Here is a 15677-nt window from a genome sequence, read left to right on the forward strand (position 1 = left end):
GAAGAATAGCCTTTAAACAATTATTTTTCCAAAAATACCCCTTATTGTAAAATTACAATCAAAGCCACTACAATGTATAAAAACATTCAATTAGGTCCTCAAAGAAATATAGATCAAAAATCTTTAATAAAATTAACCCAAATATTATACAAAATTTTATTGACCTAAAAAACGCAACAGAAAATGAATTAAATTATTTAGAAGAAGATCTGAAAGGATTCTTTACAGAATATTTAGATCCAAAACTAAAAAATAAAAATATTTCTATAGATAATAATACAATCAAAATAGAAAATGATATATATAAACTAATTCTTAACTTGAGAAGAAGAATTAAAGAACTGAATATAATTATTGAAGAAAAAGTATTAATAGAAAATAGTGAATTTTATAAATTCTATTGTGATATTTTAAAAACTTATGAAGATTTTAATTGGCTCAAAAATCTTAACCCCTCCGCTGCACACTCTGAAAAAATGGTATCAGAGCAATGTTACGAACCAAAAGTAATGATGAATATAGTAGATGAAGAAAATATAATTGAAAATTTTTTGAAAAAATTTGAAAAATATAAAAAACCTAGTTATCCCTATTTACCTAAAAACACCACAAATGAAAATTTTGGGGATATACATAAAAGATTAGAAAATTTAGAACATAATCTACAAGTAGGAAACGCTCTTTTAGATAAAAGTTTTAAAGGAAAAGATAGGATTATAATTAATCCACCTCATAATAAAGGGAAAAAACATGAAGAAAAATAATATATGATTACAGATGTAGAAGAAATAAAACAAAAATTCTTAAAATCTACAGGAGAAGAGTATAAAGAATATAAAAAACAGTTAGAAGAATTAACTGAAAAAATGGAAAATACAAAGATGAATACTAATTCATCATCAAGTCAAAATATAAAAATAGAATTAAGCAGTGATGAAGAATATGATTATTCTTATGGTACTACAATACCACTTAAGGATGGTATTAACCAATATAGAAAAATATAGAAAAGATACACTGAAAATGTAAGAAAACAGTCTATAAAAGAAATAAACCCAATGAAATCTTATAATGAACCAATCCATACAACATGGATATGGTTAGATTTAGACTGTGTAGATAAAAATAAAGTTATTGAAACATGGATGAAAAGTACAGATTTAGCAATACAATTTAATAAATGAGAAACATATACAGCTTTTGGATTTATAGAACATACATTCAGAGGAATTGTTTCTGAATGGTGAAGAAAATTACGAGAAACTATTAAAGGAAGAATAAAGTATGGAGCAGGTAGAACTGAAGTATTAGATAATAGAAATTCTTTAAATGAACAAAATATTCAGGAGATATTAAAAAGATTTGAAAAAATTTTAAGAATAGAATTCTTAGGAGATAGATATACTTCTAATAATGAAGAAAGAAAACAAGATGAATATAATCAAGGAATGATAGCAATGGAAAATTTAAAGATATGTGATATGTGTGAGCTAGAAAGATACACATGTAAATTCGAAGAAATATACTATATATTAAACCAATGAGATTATCAGGAAAATAAACCTATATTAAGATCTTATTTTACTAAGTTATCATTTCCATGAGGAATTAAGTTATTAAAAGAATATGAAAAATTACTACCTCTAGGAGAAGAGAAAGGAGTGAAAATAGATAGTTTTGAAAGTAGAATTGAATTTACAAAAAGAATGATAGGCATATGGTGTAGAGAAGCTTTAGAAAATAAAAAGGCATATAAAATAAGAAAGAATTCATCATGTTGTTACAAAGATAATGGCCAAATTGAACAATTTGAATGCCATAAGAAAAAGTATAAACCATATAAGAAATATAAAAGAAAATTCAAAAACTACAAAAAATTCAAGAAGAGGAATTTTAAACCATATAAAAAATATTTTAAAAAAAGAAATTGGAATAATAAATTTAAGCCAAGAAATATTAAGAAATGTAGATGTTTTATTTGTAATGAAGAATGACACATTACCCCTCAATGTCCTAAAAAGAAAGATAGACAAAATATAAAAACTCTTAGAATTTATGAAAAATTTCAAGAAGATAGTGATATAAAACCAATTGAATATTTTGAATATCTAAGTAGTGAACGCAGTAGCATTTATGAATTAGATACATCCTCATCAGAAGAAGATTATGAGGAGATAGTATATATGAATCAAGAGATACAACAATCAGAAATAGAAATAGAGACAATTGAAGAAGTTGAAGATTCTATAGAAGGTATAAATCAAGAGATCACCTTTGATATTAAAAAATACACAGGAATCACTAAAAAAATACTAGACCTACAAGAAAAAGATGTATTCCATCAAGAATTTTTAGGAATTTTACTAAGAGTAAATAAAACAATTGTAAGTATGAATTATAAAGAAATGTCTATCAATATAGAATATACTATAGAAAAAGCAAAAATTCCTATAATTACAAAAGAATGGGTAAAACAAAAATTATCCAAAATTCCAGAGAATGTAAGAAATAAATTGAATGTATTGAATTAGGAGGAGTCCAGATAATGGTAAAAGGATTCTTTAGAGAATGTATGAATATACCAAAAGAAATCTACTGTATGGACAATAGAATCTTACAAGATCCTATAGATGCTCTATTAGGAACAGTTGTAAGAAACTTAGTCTATCAAAAGATAATATTTACAGTAAAACCAAATTATGCAATATCATTAAATGATGAAAATATTGACCAAAGTTTCAATCTATACTATAAAATTGGAAACTTGAAAATGTTACGAAGAAGTAAGGCTATTAGTATAAGTATAAAATTAATTTTTGCTTTTAGTACTAGCCATCATAACAATCTAAGAAAGATGACTGATAACATTATCATACATAAAGATTTTGAGGAATTAGCACAATATATTCCTCCTAGAAAATACCAAGAACATGAAGTCACTATACCAGAACAAATAATGCTTGATTTCCACAAACAAGTTAGAGAAATTAATTCTGAAGGAAAACTAATAAGAAGAAATAGTGTCAGCTTAGAAGGAGATAATTTTATTGCAAGATTTCCCTCTAGACAAGACTCTAGAATAAGCAGACTTAAGAATTTAAGTATTGCTGAACCATCAAGTTCGCAATATTACATTAAGACAAGATATATAAATCAAGAAGGATATAAGAAGAATCTTCTTGTCCTCATAGATACTGGAGCAGATAAAAGTCATGTAAATGCTAAATTTGTTAGTCATTTAATAGACTTTGAAATATCAGAACCATATATATTTAAGGATTATTTAGGAAATAATCTTGAAATAAGAAAATATGTTAAGTTCCCTCTTATACTTGTAGGAGAGGATCAGAAAGAATATACTAAAGAAATAATTCTATATAAAGATGAATTATATGGAGTAGATCGTTCACCTATTCTACTAGGAATGAACTTTCTTGAGAAATATAGTCCTTATAAAATCTGCCAAGGATATTTAAAAATAACAATTGATGATAATCCAATTATCATCTCAAGAATAGATGAAAATATGAAATCATTGTTATCATGGAAAGAGTAATAAGTACTAACCCCATGAGTCCATATATTGAAATTACACTTAATATAAAAAGATATTGTAGAATTAAATTCCATGCTTATTTAGATACAGGAAGTACAATAAGTTTATGCCTACCAAATGCACTACCATCTGAATACTGGATATACAATTCAAAGAGGATTGTCACTGCTACAACAGCAGGTGGAAATAAGGTAATATATAGCAAATATGCTACGCAAGTACCTTTTTTAATTTCCTTTAGAGAAGTATTTGTAAATACAATATACATGTCAACCATAATTGGATGTGATATTTTATTAGGACAAAATTTCCTATTAAAATATGCACCATTTACACAATATATTGATAAGTATATGTTCACAACACCTTGTGCACATAAAATATTTACACCAAAAATAAATAAAACTATTACAATTGCATATATAGATATAAACTATTAGAGTTCCTCAACCCAGCGTGGTGGATGTTGGAGTACAGAAAAATTTAAACCAGTTACAGTCTTAAAGATGACAACAGAAAATATTTTAGAAAATTTGAAAAAAGAAATTTTTAAAACATATTCTGAAAATCCGTTAGAAAAATGGAATACCGATAAAGTAAAGGCAACGATAGAATTAACTAATCCAGACACTATTGTTAGAGTCAAACCCATGAAATATAGTATAGATGACCAAAAAGAATTTAAAGATCAGATAAAAGAATTGCTAGAAGCCAAGTTAATTAGGCATAGTAAAAGTCCACATAGCAGCCCAACCTTTATGGTTAGAAAACATAGTGAGATAAAAAGAGGAAAAGCCAGAATGGTGATAAACTACAAGAAATTAAATGAAGTTACTAAATTTGATGGATACAACTTGCCAAATAAGGACACCCTTATTAAACAAGTACAGAACAAAAAGATATTTTCAAAATTTGATTGTAAGTCAAGGTTTTGGCAAATCATGCTTACAGAAGAAAGTAAATCACTAACTGCATTTAGTACCCCCAATCCTTTAGGACAATACGAATGGAATGTAATACCATTTGGGTTGAAAAATGCACCACAGATATTCCAAAGGAGAATGGATGAGGTAATCAAACCAATTACTCATTTCTGTATTGCATATGTAGATGATTTACTTATTCATTCTAATAATATTGGTGAACATATTGAACATCTTGAGAAATTTTGTTATATTATGAAAAAACATGGTATTACACTTTCTCAAAAGAAAGCTGAGATAGCTAGAACGGAGATAGAATTTTTAGGATTATTTATAAAAGAAGGAGAATTGCAATTGCAATCTCATATTGGAGAAAAATTTCAAGAATTTCTTGAAGAAATCAAAGATAAAAAACAATTACAAAACTTCCTTGGTTTATTAAATTATGTTGAAGGATTCATTGAAAATTGTGCCAAATTAAAAAATTATTTTCTTCCAAAGTTGAGAAAAAAATATTATGTGGTTTTGGGAAGAACAAGATTGTGAAAATATAAGGAAAATTAAAGAAGAGTTAAAGGTATTGCCCAAATTTGTAATACCACGAGAAGAAAATTTCTTTATCCTTGAAACTGATGCTTCAGATTATTACTGGGGAGCAGTGTTAAAGGTGAAAAAGAATCATAAAGAGTATAAATGTGAAAAAGATTGTTCTTGTCCTGAGATACTTGCAGATTATACATCAGGAACATTCAAAAAAGTTGAAACAAGATATGAGACGAATAGAAAAAAATTCATTGCTGTAAAAAGAGGAGTTCAAAAATATGAAGATTATTTATTACCAAAGAAATTCTTGATTAGAACTGATAATACTCAAGTTAAAGTATTTTTGAAAAATAATGTTGATCCATCTATTGCCAATAGATATATTATTAGGATTCAAATTTGGTTCTCATATTTCAAATTTGATATTGAATACATAAAAGATAAAACTAACTTTCTTCCTGATTATCTTAGTAGGGATGGAGCTAGAACAATTAAGGACGAAAGTCCAAATACTTGAGATAAAAGTTTCCTATTTGGAAACACAAATTCAAAATATCCAAAATAGCTTTCGAGGCAAAAATATAACCCTTGAGGCAGAAGTTACTTGTACCAAATCTAGTATCCCTTCGCAGGGACTTGTGAATACTAGCGCTCTCCCCGAGGATAAAGGGAAAGAAAAGAAGGTAATAGGAACCCCTTCACATGGAAAACTTGAACTTATTACTGGTAATAAAGATATTCAAAATATCAAAAGAGAAGGTAGCTCTTCATAGAGCCAAACTCAATCTAATATTTCTATTGAAATGATAGATCAAAAAGATATTGTCAAGATATGCCATGAAGCAAAAATTCCCAGAAAAGATAACCACGAAGAAGTAACACTCTTTATTGTTATTTTTAATATTTTATCAGATTGGTATCTGAAAATTGGAAAGTGGATGAAGACTCTCTACTATTCAAAATACAACAAGATAAATTTTTATCCAGGAGCACCAGTCAACTGTGTTCGAAATTGTTTTGAAATAGGAAATATACTTTGTATATATCCTAGCAAAGATCTCAAAAAGATAGCTCAGCTTCCAGCCAACATTAGGAAAGCTGTTAAAAGATATATTGAAATCGTCAAGACAACAAATATATATCAGATTCCATTCAGCAACCATGGAATGGGATCCTATTCTTGAATATATGCATTCATCTTTCCATGTGATAAAAATGGGACTTACAAATCAACATTTTTTACCAACCAATCAAAAGGTTGTTAAAAATGGATATCAAGATATTCTAAATATGATGTCCTACAAAAAAGCAAAAGGGTACAAAGAGATATTTGAACATGTAACTCAGATAATCACCGAGAAAGAAAAAATATGGGTTTATCCATCTGAAAATCATGTTATCTATTCCAATGCAAGGATGGCTACCAAGGAAGAAGATATTTGTTATCTCGACCATTTATTATTTGCAATTATTTCCAAGCAAGTGCATGGATCAGAAGATATGGCTAAAGAACTATGCAAATTGCTCTGGAATTACAGTGATCACCATTGTGAATACTGTGTAGTTGAAGATATGAGCCAAGCATCTCTTAATTGTGAAGAATTCCCTGCAGAATTCTTTGATTCGAAAATGGAAAAGTGATGGTGACAAAAGTAACCCTTTATCACTACTTTAATAAAGAAATTTATTAAAGAAAAACTGTGGCTACTAAAAGACAGAAGATAGTGCAAGAAAAGTCTCCATAATTGTGACTATCCCCACCAATTGTTACAAGTAGCAGACAAACTCAAAAGATAAGATATCTAATTTCAAAAGGAGAGGTCCACTAGCAAGAAGATAATGGAAAAATTCGGTGGAGATAAGATGCTCTAGCTACCCAACAAAGAAAGGTGGAAAACGCCTGTCAAGATAAGGTTCCCAAAGGCTTCTATAAAAGGAGACAATGAGGAAGAAGGAGGATATCTCGAAATAGCTTATCTCTAAAACACTCAGAGGAAACACATCTTAGATAGATATTTTGTAATCTGTATACACCACTTGTATTCAGAAAAATATTAGATAGCTTGAAAATAGAAAAGCGTGTAATAAGGTAATCACTTATGGAGTTCAAACTTCATAAGGTGGGTACCAAAGGTATGTAAATATAGTTTGTAAGCATGTACAATTTCAATTTATGAATATCAAAGTAAAGTTTGTTATGTTCAACAAATCTTTCATAAAAGGATTTCGTTAAGTTTCTCATGATTCTTCGGCAGTACAGATAGAGATTTTAAAAGATTTTCAAAACTTTGATTTTGAATGGATGTTAGCCATGCCAAAGTACCCGTCTTTGATGAATGGTTTAGGGGAAAAAGACAGTTTTCTAACAAAATTTGTAGCACCTTGAGTGTGAGTTATCTTTTAAAATTCCGTTCCAAGTAAGAATTTCATTCTGAAGAGAGTTTGGATAGAAGTGAAAACAGAGATTCTGGATACTGTGAGATAGCGTCTGGGCAACACGGCTAGTTCTCTAGAGTGAGGAATGCAACCTTAATTGAAAAGCCTTTTGCGGAAGCAGTTGTGGACCCAAATAATTTCAAAAAACATTTTAAATCTTTACTTGATTCAGAAGATTGATTAAGTACATGCAAAGCATCTATAAGAGCATACTGGAGGGAAAGCCTGTTTATTTCCACTCGATTACTGTAAGTTATTTACTTATTTTTACATGCTCATACTTTAATTATTCTGATGAACAATTTACATGCATCCACTTCCACTACTAATAATGATAATAATCTCATATTATTTTTAGATGAAAAAGATGTTTCATTTTTACTTAAATTAGATGAAAAATCTAATGATATATTTCCTGTTGGTAAAGAAAAAATTGAAGAAATATATAGAGATAGAGATTATAATTGTAGAAATAATATAGGATTTGATTCTGTAGACACTAGTAGAGAAATAAGAAAGGTAGAAGATATCATAACCAAACATAGAAATATATAAGAAGAAATTTCAGAAGGATTAGTTCGAAGATATATAACCAAGAAAGGTCAACCTATAATCTTTGAAGAAATATCTAGATACAAAGAATATTTAAAGGTGTTCGAAATATTGAGAAATATAGATGTAGGTCCTATTTGATAAATCCTTAAAGATATAAGATACATCTTGCAAATAACTTTAGTAAGGGCAAAATAGTATTTTTAATTAAAGAGGCCATTGTGGAAAATAGGAACAATTTTCCAGCCTTTCTAAAAATTACCCTCTCTAAAATATCTACACAATCTAATTTATCTTTTGAGATACCCTTTTATTTTCTTCAAGTTATTCTACTTTTCTTCAGCGAAGCCATTATGGAAACCGTTTGCTCCCATTTTTTGTCCAATCGTTCCTAACCCTTTTGGAACACCTAATCTATGGTTAAAAATATGCAATTATATGATTGCCGAAGTCTTTGCACATTTCCAGTACACAGAGAGGGGTCAAAAGATGGTGGATCAAAGGATCACGTCACTGTTGAAGCGCAAAGCGTAATAAAGAAGAACTTTGTAATAGAGGAAAATGTTTTATGGTTGGAGTTCAATTTCAACCAAACCAATTAATTTCCAGCCAAACTCAACCAATAACGAGCAGTTATAAAATCAAGATGCAGAGACAGATTGTAATTACTCAAATTGAAGAAATATAAACTGAAATTACAAACTAGAACCAGTTTATGTCTAACCAAAATCAACCATTCATTCCTTTAATTGATGTTTCCATTACAATGCCTACTTACAAGTAAAAAACAAAATATAAAAGAGAAATAGATAGACCAGGAAAAAAAGGAAACAAAGAGATGGAGAACAGAATAACAGCAAGAAGAGAAGAGGAAGAAGAATACTAGGTAGAGGAGAAACGCTGCAGCAGACATATAAGAAGAAGAGAAGAAGAACAACAAAGGAAAGAGGAGAAACGGCTGAGAAGAGGAGAAGAAGAAGGATACCAGTGGAGAAATGGAGAACGGATTAAGAGTAGGAAGAGGAGAGGAAGAACCGAGAGAGAAGAAGAATACCAGAGAGGGCTGAGGGAGGAGAAAACGAGGGCAACAAGCCTGATACTTTTCAATTCCACCTTCATTGTTCTCAAGCTAAAACCATATATAGAATAAAACAAGGTTAAGGGCTTGGGCTAGCCCACTAATATAAGCTCTAAGATAAAATAAAACAAATGGTCCAATTGAGAAATTGAGTCCATGACAAAATGGTGTTAATAAAAAAAAAATGTTTTCGCTCATTTTTTGTTTACTGTATAATTTGTCTATAGAGCTCCGAGCTCATATTATTATTTTCTTTACTGATTTCCTTCTCAACCATCTTACTGGTTTGACGTTCTTCTATCCTTTTAATCTATGTTTCTGCATTTGCATTTTCTCTCAAGTAAGTTTCTCATTGTATTCATTTGTAAACCTCGAGTAGGTTTCTAGAGATGGTACCGATCGTTTACAGATTGTATTTTCATCTACTAGATGTATGAAAAATGGTGTGAACTTATAGATATATAAAAATTGTGGGGATAAATATATGAAAGTATTGAAAAAATTATGATGTGATCAGGGGCGGACCCAAGGGGGTCCCATAGGATCACTTGACCCTTCAGTTTTTCATTTTTTCTTAGTTTTGGGGCTCATTATGGAATATCAAACGAAATTGAAATATTATATTCTTAATATCATTTTAAAGTACTCACGGATTAATATTTCACGTCGTTAATATTGTGCAAAATGACTAATTATAGCAAATGTTACTACGCATCAAAGTAGGTCATTCCAAACTAATATTTCGATAACGAGCTAACTCTAAAAATTCTTCGATGATTATACGTTAGCCATATCCATAAATCTTCTATATCCTCTCAAAACTCATTTCAAGAACTATATTATAAGCATATCGAATGATCTAAATGAATATCGAAAATGGTTAAATGTACGTCAATCGTGTATGCTAAAAAGAGACGCATAACTCGTCTTTTTTGAAAAAAAAATTAATTATTTTATTAATATTTATTATTTTTGCGTGACAAATTTCTCAATATAATTTACATCATTTTATTAGAAAATTTTATATGTGGTATGACGTCAAAATTTTTTTTTGGATGTAACAATTCTTAATAAAAATTTTATTACTTCATAAGGGTTATAAATTGTTAAACTACTTTTTCATCTTGATTATTTTTATATTCAAAAAAAATTTATATATAAAAAAAATTGAATCATTTTTAGGATTTTTTTTTATTATTTTTACCTTTTCCTCTCAATCAATTTTTTTTTTCAAATGACGTCAAAATTTTTATTATAAAATTTATTAGATTATTTTGAAAAAATTAATTGATTGAGAGGAAAAAGTAACAATAATAATTAAAAAAAATCCTAAAAATGATCGAATTTTGTTTATATAAAACAAATTTTTAGATGTATTTTTTAAAAGTTTGATTGTAGCCCCCTAAAACAAAATGTCTGTGTCCGCCCCTAGATATGGTGGATATATAAGAATAGTGTGGATTTATAGTGTTTAAATGATTGAATTTAATATAGACAATATCAGAATTTGATGTGTATTAAAAAAATATATTTTTTAAAAATTTAAAGAGGATAGATATAGAGGGATAAATGTAACTTCTGTGAAGGTAAATAGTGTCCCCCTAAGATAAGGATAAGTTTTTGTGTACATAAAATATATACATAAGGATTCCACACCCCTACAACATCCATCGGGTTGGAGTCTCCTTTGAAATGGGTATGGGAAAAATTTTAAAAAGAATAAGTGAAGAATTTTATCAATTGCTTAAGGGGTTGTGTTTGATGTACATATAAAATATGCATACAGGGGTGGCTGCACCCGTATGTACGTATTTAGGCCCATCTAAGAATTGAGAAGTCGCGAATGGATGTCGAAATGTCCTCAAACGAGGCCCAACCCATTATGATTTTGATACCGAATCTGGACCTTCATAAAATTAGCACCCACCCCTTCTATCTCTCGCCCGCCTCATTTTCTAGGGTTTTGAATTGGGATAAACCCAGTAGCAGCAGACTCTCTCTCTCTAAAACTTTCTCCGGCTAAGGTTTTAATCATGAGCAGATCAGGCCAGCCTCCGGATCTCAAAAAGTAAGTTATCTTTTTTCTCGTAAAATGTATGGATCGTTGTCACAATTTTTGCACCTTATATACGTGTGTATTAATAGTAGTTACTTGTATAATAACTTTAGTTATTAATATATTTTTTGTTATCACAGGTATATGGACAAGAAGCTGCAAAGTAAGTTTTAACTGATTGTTTTATGTACGAATGCCGGGAAAAATATTCAATTGCAGTGAAGCATTATCATATTTCTTTGTGGCTGAAAAAGTGAAGAATTTTATCAATTACTTTAGGAGTTGTGTTTGGTGTACATATAAATTATATATATATGAGTGTCCACACCCGTATGTACATATTTAGGCCCATCTAAGAACTGAGAAGTCATCGCGCATGGATGTCGAATGTCCTCAAACGAGGCCCAACCCATTATGATTTTGATACTAGGGTTTTGAATTGCGATAAACCCAGTAGCAGCAGACTCTCTCTCTCTCTCTCTCTAAAACTTTCTCCGGCTAAGGTTTTAATCATGAGCAGATCAGGCCAGCCCCCGGATCTCAAAAAGTAAGTTATCTTTTTTCTCGTAAAATGTATGGATCTTTGTCACCATTTTTGCACCTTATATACGTGTGTATTAATAGTAATTACTTGTATAATAACTTTAGTTATTTAATATATTTTTTGTTATCACAGGTATATGGACAAGAAGCTGCAAAGTAAGTTTTAACTGATTGTTTTATGTACGAATGCCGGGAAAAATATTCAATTGCAGTGAAGCATTATCATATTTCTTTGTGGCTTTTAATTCCTTATATTTTTATCTGACTTGATGGTCTCTGTCTTAAATATCTAATGCTACGAGTGTTAATTTTTTAATAAATATTTTATATTTTATGTGACAAAGATATTTTCACTAATAAACACACTTCCAAGTTCCAAGCATTTGGTTTTCCTGGTAGCATTTGCTGAGAAAGTTTAAGGTAAGTTGAAAATTGAAATTGATTTAGAAATATCAATGGACATTTTCTTGAGCACGGGATATATATCTATGTAATTGACTTAAGAGAAAAATATTGTCTTGGGAATTAATTCAAGGAAGATTCTACCCATGTTCACATTATATGGCAGATTGATAGAGATAATGGTAGCTCATTGTTTTAGTCTAAAATTTTCATGATTTCATGTGCTCATCCGCCTCTTAATTGAGTAATCTAGAGTAACTGTAGAGAAGAATATATTCTCTCTCTCTCTCTCTCTCTCTCTCTCTCTCTTTTATCCTTTTCTTTTTTTCTCCCCATGTGTATAGTATATTCCTTTGTTACCCTTAGTTATTTAAGCACATGGAGGGCTGAGAAAGCTTAATAGAGTATTTAAATTTAATTTGTCATTAGGGATCATATACAAGAAAAATGAAAGCTTGGGGTAAAAATTGCACAAGGAAGTAAAAGTGTGAAGATGGGAACTGCAATTTTCCCAGGATATAAGCTTTTGAATGTATTTGCCAACTAAGGTTTTTTTTCATGGTTTCACATCTTTTGGGATGTTCCAGTTTTCCATGGCATGGGGCTTTAGCAGCGTAGGCTCAAAATTCTCTTTTTTAAAATTGATTGTCAATTTTACTCTTATGTTGTGTCAATATTAGGCTGAGTCTTCGTTACATACAACTATTTTAATGCTTTCAGAATTAGAAGGGTTCTAAGATAATTACACCAATCAATAGGACATAATTTGACATATATTTTGTATGGTGGCAAGTCATTGGTTTGTTTGGGCTGTGAAATCAGTCATAAGGAGAATCATTTCAATTTCGGTAATGAAATATAACATTGCTTGTAATTTAATGTAGTTTTATTAGTACATAAAAATTATTATTAGGAATTTAGAAATCTTCATTTAGTATGTTTCCATTGTTCCTGGTTCAACTTTTAAATAATAAATTCCAACATTTCCATATATAGGGGTTTTTGATTCCCATTTTTCTTAAAATACATTTTTCTCTATCTTCTTTTCAACCACATATTCTTCATTAAAATTATATTACACACAAATAAAAAATTTTCCTTCGTTTTTAACCACACATTTTCCTTCAATCTACTATTCTAAAATACATTCTTCAAAAAGAATGTGGCTCAAACACACCCAAAATATTTGCTTCTAAATATTCGGGACATCTCACAATACTATTATTGTATTAATGTGATTCCTTCTATAACTAGAAGAGTGGCAATTAGATTTCAATTTGTTCTATTTTTTCTGTCCATTATGGTATTAAGTTGTACATATATCTATTCATGTTTTGTTAGAAGCATCTGCAAATTATTGAAGGTTAATTATCTATAAATTTTCATACAATCCTCCTTTGTACACAGACAAGAAGCAGAAAGACATTCCCCCTGTAAATTCAATTGTTCTATTGTGCTCAACTCTGATATCTGCTAAAAATGGTAGACTACTAAGATATCCAGCAAATTATTTGCTTTAGGAGAATTGTCTTAGTATTATAATATCATTGTGTCTGTGCCTAGCCTCAATATAGTTAAATCACCATGTCCTTTTTCATATTGCTTAATAGAAATTCCCACCACCCATTCCAAGAAAAATTCACATGCTTCTTGTATCCATTTTGTAGCTGTTAAGCACCACATTTCTGTTTCATGGGGCTAATTTTATACTCTTGACTGTTTATTAAATATTTGGCATTTAACATTGCAGTCAAGCTGAATGCGAATCGGATGGTGGTTGGAACACTTCGTGGTTTTGATCAGTTTATGAACCTGGTGGTGGACAACACTGTTGAAGTGAATGGCAATGAGAAAAATGAAATTGGCATGGTGGTAAGCTTACTCACTAGTGATCTTTTGGAGTTCCTTTCATTGATCATTGATCCTTTTGATCAGGTCTAACTTGAGAATTTGGTTTTCCTTCTCGTTCTGCAGGTCATCAGGGGAAATAGTGTAGTCACTGTTGAGGCACTTGAACCTGTTAGTAGACCACAGTAATTGTAAATTTGCAGTGGTATGGATTCATGTAACTTGTAGTGGATTATGTCAGATTCTGAAGCTTTATGACACCAAAAACACCTGTTCTAAGATATCCTTAAAATACGCTGTTATGAGGATTATCCCCTTCAATATTCGGTATTTAATAGCTCCTTGTGTCTTATGACTTGAATGTTGTGATGTGCAAGTTACATGCTTCTGTAAGTTAATAATCTTGCTTGCCAAGTTAAATGCATCCAATTTATTTCCTAGAACTCTTTGAGATATTATCTGTGATTCTGCTGGATGAGGTAATATGTGCCTCAATGGCATCGGCTTTAGGTTTGCTCTACTAGTTATAGCTGTACCTGGTGTAAGTTCATACCTTTTATCGAGTAAATTTGAACGGTTTCCAGCCCCTTGAAGTTCAAATTATAAGCAGTTATTCTGTTTTATAGCTAGTCTCAATGGTTAATATAATCATTTTTGCCAAAAAGTCAACTAAGGCTGATGAATATTGACATCTGGATGATCTCACCATTTTTAGTTGATTTTATCGTATTTATATATCGGCACAACAATGTATTGTTATTGTTATCCTTTTCTAAAGGCTCATCCTTCCCATTAGGCTCTTATTTCAATCAAAAGATGGGAATTGCCTATTGTTCCCAAGTGCTGTTTTTAAGGGGAAATTGGCACACTGGTTTGGTCCAAGGCCAAAAATTATTAGACTAATAAATCCATGAATTGTGTATTTAAGTCGCATGTTCTGTTGTTGGCTCACGTAACTGCTTAACCACTGCATTCTAATCTCCCCCCTGTCCTTTACCTATGATCTGTATATTCTTCCCAATTATGGATATTGATTTGTGATAATGTATTGCACATCCGCTGCCTGCTGACAAGAGCTGTTACATTCTCCACTAGTGCATGAGCATTCTTAGTCATATTTATTGAGTAAGCATTACTGTTAGTCAGATATCAAATATTAGTCTATGTGGGAACTGATGAGGATATCGGACGACGTTTATTTATTTTATTTAAGCTTTATTTATTTTTTTGGACTATTATTTAAATTTGGACTTGTATGGGCTCGGGCTCAAGCTCATTAGGGTTGCTTTACTATTTAAACCTATTTTGCATTGTAACTTTCAGTTGATGATGAATGAATAATTATTTTAGTGGCTTATGGCGCATCCCTCTCCTTCTTTTATTGAATTCTTCTTCTATCCCCTCCCTTAATTTCCCATTCTTTCTGAATCTTTCTTTTATTTCTATTAATCATCCTTTTGGTGCTGCATCAAATTTGGTATCAGAGCCTAAACTTGGGTAATCTCTCATCTTCAATCCAAAAATCTCTTTCTATTTCTTTCCTAAGAACTTGTGGAACAACACAAATAAATAAACTTTTAGCATGAACAGCCAAGTTATTATTTTTCCAACTTCTTCATAGTTGTTCCAAAAAAAAAAAAAAAACTGTTCACGTTACTCTTCACAGGCGAAAATTTCAGTTTAGGTTTTTTCTGCAATTTTAGTTCACATCCCAACCCAAAAAAAAAAAAAAAAAAAAAA

At 30.2% G+C, this 15677-nt stretch overlaps 1 protein-coding gene across 3 annotated transcripts; it reads left to right on the forward strand.

Annotated features, from left to right (window-relative positions):
• The first annotated feature begins 11011 nt into the window (after positions 1-11011).
• LOC111404051 (probable small nuclear ribonucleoprotein G) lies at positions 11012-14357 on the forward strand. Of its 3 annotated transcripts, none has more exons than XM_023032768.1 (4): positions 11012-11156; positions 11285-11307; positions 13840-13961; positions 14064-14338. In XM_023032768.1, exons 1-4 carry the CDS (start codon positions 11122-11124, stop codon positions 14124-14126), a joined length of 243 nt encoding a protein of 80 aa, XP_022888536.1. In that variant the 5' UTR covers positions 11012-11121; the 3' UTR covers positions 14127-14338. The 3 variants fall into 3 exon arrangements, with proteins under 3 accessions (XP_022888536.1, XP_022888537.1, XP_022888535.1); XM_023032769.1 differs by lacking the exon at positions 11285-11307 and adding an exon at positions 11821-11843 and having other exon boundaries at positions 11022-11156; positions 14064-14357; XM_023032767.1 differs by lacking the exons at positions 11012-11156; positions 11285-11307 and adding exons at positions 11577-11691; positions 11821-11843 and having other exon boundaries at positions 14064-14357.
• The last annotated feature ends 1320 nt before the right edge of the window (positions 14358-15677 follow it).

Source organism: Olea europaea, chromosome 11, assembly GCF_002742605.1.
Source record: "Olea europaea var. sylvestris chromosome 11, O_europaea_v1, whole genome shotgun sequence".
Taxonomy (NCBI): Eukaryota; Viridiplantae; Streptophyta; class Magnoliopsida; order Lamiales; family Oleaceae; genus Olea; species Olea europaea.

What these genes read in the sequence shown, in the direction of transcription:
- LOC111404051 (XM_023032768.1), top strand. Translation starts at nt 11,122, where the DNA reads ATGAGCAGATCAGGCCAGCCTCCGGATCTCAAAAA. An exon ending in CAGCCTCCGGATCTCAAAAA is followed by an intron (nt 11,157 to 11,284) that starts GTAAGTTATCTT and finishes TTGTTATCACAG; the next exon opens with GTATATGGACAAGAAGCTGC. An exon ending in TATGGACAAGAAGCTGCAAA is followed by an intron (nt 11,308 to 13,839) that starts GTAAGTTTTAAC and finishes TTAACATTGCAG; the next exon opens with TCAAGCTGAATGCGAATCGG.